At 50.0% G+C, this 3,641-nt stretch overlaps 1 protein-coding gene across 1 annotated transcript; it reads right to left on the bottom strand.

Annotated features, from left to right (window-relative positions):
- Positions 1 to 280: 280 nt before the first annotated feature.
- SEPMUDRAFT_136763 (uncharacterized protein) lies at positions 281 to 1,965 on the bottom strand. The gene is made up of 4 exons (XM_016902796.1): positions 1,343 to 1,965; positions 1,155 to 1,264; positions 835 to 1,088; positions 281 to 763 (listed from the first exon to the last, which is right to left on the bottom strand). The coding sequence occupies exons 1-3, from the start codon at positions 1,928 to 1,930 to the stop codon at positions 869 to 871; spliced, it is 918 nt and encodes a 305-aa protein (XP_016756767.1). The 5' UTR covers positions 1,931 to 1,965; the 3' UTR covers positions 281 to 763; positions 835 to 868.
- Between the last annotated feature and the right edge of the window lie 1,676 nt (positions 1,966 to 3,641).

Genomic DNA, 3,641 nt, shown 5'->3' with positions numbered 1-3,641 from the left:
GGCTATTCCTTGTTTTGCCTAGGTAGGTAGGTAGGTAGGTACCTAAAAGGTAAGGGTTAGGTAGGTAGGTGATGATGGTCCGTATAGGTTAGGTAGGTATTAAAATCGAAAATACCAAGTCCGAATAGACTACAGGATCGATCGATCGATTGATGAAAATAGCTAGGAGGTAGGACTAACTCTGATAATGTAAAAGACTGACTGATACTATCTTTATCCTATCCTTTTAAAAAGAAAAAAAAAAAAAACATTTTTCCGCCCCAACATCAACGACGAACGAAAAAAACTGACTGGGAACAGTTTTTTTTTCGTATCATTCATTCACATCCGTTTTCCATTCCGCGTTCCGTTTCCGTTCCAATTCAATACGAATACAAAAAAGGATCAGAATCAGTTATTACGCCAATTGCTTTTTTGGAAGAAAAAAATAGAAAAAGAAACCCCCTACTTCCCCCCGTAGGTGAGATAGATCATCAGAAGACAATAAGAGTCTTTTTTTCTTCTTCTTTTGTCTTTTGTCCTTTCTTTTTTTTTTGTGCTCATTCCATTTCTTTCCGTGGATTTACATATATAGGTATATATATGTAAGAGACCAGTTTGATACGTCTTATTTTCTTTCTTTTCGACCCTTGCCATGAGTTTTGTTTTTTTTTTGGGAGGGAAGGGAGAATGGCGTGTCTTCGTTATTGCGAGTGGTTGGTTGTTGAGAGAGAGAGAGAGAGAGAGAGAAAAGTCAAACAAATAAGAATCGATCGAGCAAAACCTGCAAGAAAACGGGGTTAGAATCAGAGAGTGTAGACGGTACAAGCACAGTGGAAAGGTATAATGACTTACACACACATTTCTGGATATCATATTATATCGTTGTTCACATGGGATTCATCATTCGACAAGAAGAAGCTTGGTTGCAGTCGAGGCAATCGCCCGTTTCCAAGTCCACCGTCCCGGCACAATGCCAGCAGCGCGTCAGTCGCTTTTCCATACGGTGTAAAGTCGAATTCATCACGTCTAAACGGTGGTTGAGTTCTTCCATCGACTTGCCAAACGATTCGACGAGACTGGCGAGTCGTTCCATCGAGTTGTCTTTTCTGTTTGGTTGTTGGTCATACTGTTGGGACAAAATAAGATGGGGAGGAGAGGGGGACACGACTTACTTGGTGGGTTGCACTTCACGGTACTTGCAAGGGAGCTTTTGCTCTTTGCAGGATTGGCAGGCAGCTTTGCCGTCGCATTTTTGTTTTCGCTTACGACATTCTTCACATGCCTGCGAGGGCGTGTTAGCAAATGAAAAAAAGACGAAAGAGAAAAAAAAAGGGGGCGCTTTGTCCATCAGAGAACTTACTGTTGCCGTACGTTTGGCCTTTTGTCGGGGCTGTGCATGGCTGGGGGTAATGGGTACAGCAGGATACTTCGCCATCAGAGGCCCAAACACTCGAGGGGGAGGTGTTGATGGCTCATTGCAAGACGAAGCTGCACTGCTCGCGCTGCCAAACGACTCATTCGCAGTGTGTGGAAAGCTTTCGGATATGGAGCGGTTGGGAGTGCCCGTGAAGGTGTACATGGTGTGGTCCGGCGGCAGATATCCATCCTCGACGTAGCCGACGTTCGGAGACGAGGTTTCATACGGGTTGCTGCTGAACAGTGTATGCTGGTGGTGCCCCGTCGGCGGCGGTGTCGTGTAGTATCCCGCTCGAGACATGGCGTGGTAGGGTACGGACATGTCGTCGAAGGAGAGATTGGTGTCGACGTGGTCCAGCATCTGGTGAAAGGAACGCTTGACTCCTGTATACTGCTCGCCCATGGCCATGACCACGGTAGCCATGGATAATGATGATGATGATGGTGGTGGTCGAAGGGGCTCGCTTGGGTCGAGCAAAACGGCGGGTGGTATCGGCGGATGATGGGATGATGAACAAATGTCTGAGAGCATACACAGGGAAACCGCAACCAGCCTCAGGCGTCGTGGTAGTGGCTAATTCGAGTCGAAAACCGTCGTGATGTCCAGGGGTGTGGACGATGCAACGGCGGGGATGTATCTTTATGGAGTGTTGCGAGAGGAGGAACTACCGCTGTCAGGACACGAGAGGACCGAGCTGGTTCATCTCTGCACAGTTGGATCGTTCCAAGGAACGACCAGGAGCCAGATGTGGTCGATGAGGACAATCATGGCGGCGGCGATATCCCCTACACCGAGGCGCCCATAGATTGCTCTGCATTGGCGTGATGGATCCGCAGCACGCTGGCCGAAACACTGGCAGAAACGTAGGCACGAGATCCATACACCCCCAGGGCCTGCCAATGGGTTCTGATGGCTGAACAGATACTACTGTACAGGAGGGGGATCATGGCTGCATGATCGGCTCGCCATAGCCAAGGAGGCTGTCATATGCGCGTGTGGAGCGCGGTGTCCACGGTACTGGCGTAAACTGCCGATGCAACGAGAGGGCAGAAAGAGAGTGAGTGATGGATAGAGCATCCAGACTGCTCTGCTGAGCTCGGCTATCGTCCAGGGATGAGGGCAATCATTCACTACCACCTCCAAGGCAGATGTGTACCTGCATGACGAACCATACGCCGGGTTTTGCTGAGTTTCAATATGGGGAGCACCGTCCACTGTCCAGGTCAAGGCCCACCATGTCGAGCTGGTATCACCATGAAAGTCGTCGTGGCGTGGTGGACATGCAATCGATCAATCCTTCGCTCTCTTCACGGAGCGTAGTGGACATAGAGGGTCTCGTCATGCTTCCTCTTGCAGCGGCCCATCGATACAGTAGGCGGCATTCCTAGGCCACAGATGAGGTGACGTGCAGGAGGCTAGACGGTGCCTTTTGCGCAATGTCGAGGCACGACATCGATCATCTCTTAGTCCTACAGTCCTACAGCATACCTGTGATGTTATAGATTGTGGTTGTGAAGCACGCTAGCCCGTCGGGCCTGGTCCCTAGCGCTATGTTATGCAGTAGTGAATGCTGGGCGGCTATTGCAGCGCCAGTCCCCCCGCAGCCTTGAGCCAACAAGTAGGAGGTACTACTTCTCATTTTCCAGCTGGTTGTCGACACACGCCCGCCTCGGTCTGGTCGGAGTCGAGTGGGTCTGCAGGATGGGCATATTTGTCAGTTCTGAACCACTCTCACACGTCACTTTCACACCAGACGACAACGAGTACCCTATCCTCCGTCCGAGGAAAATCTCCGGTCTCGGTTATGATGATGGCGCGATTGCGTTAGACTGGACCATGTAGTACAAGACTGAGGACTTTAGATCAACGGCCGTTCCAGATGCTCGACGAGGCCATGAGCAGTCCGCACTTCCACGCGAAGCACCATGGCTGTTCCCGGAAAAGTATATAGGCTCGTCGGTACATACTTAGGAGTGCTGTGGTAGCGAGCGAGCATGACAAAGAAGGGCAATTAATGCCATTTCTTTCAGCATATCAGTGATGTTGGTATGCATAGCATGGCTTTTGAAGAGATGTCGACTATTTGCATCGGATGTGTAGCCGCAGCAAGCAGCAAGATCTTGGAATGTTCTCGCGTAGTAACCGGAGCACGCCAGTATAGACGAGTGACGAGAGAGACAGAGAGGGAGAGAGAGAGAGAGAGAGAGAGAGAGAGAGAGAGAGAGAGAGAGAGAGAGACGAG

The sequence above is a fragment of the Sphaerulina musiva genome (genome assembly GCF_000320565.1).
Source record: "Sphaerulina musiva SO2202 unplaced genomic scaffold SEPMUscaffold_12, whole genome shotgun sequence".
Taxonomy (NCBI): Eukaryota; Fungi; Ascomycota; class Dothideomycetes; order Mycosphaerellales; family Mycosphaerellaceae; genus Sphaerulina; species Sphaerulina musiva.
Note: the sequence above shows the minus strand (reverse complement) of the source record. Positions and strands in the feature narration are given on the sequence as shown.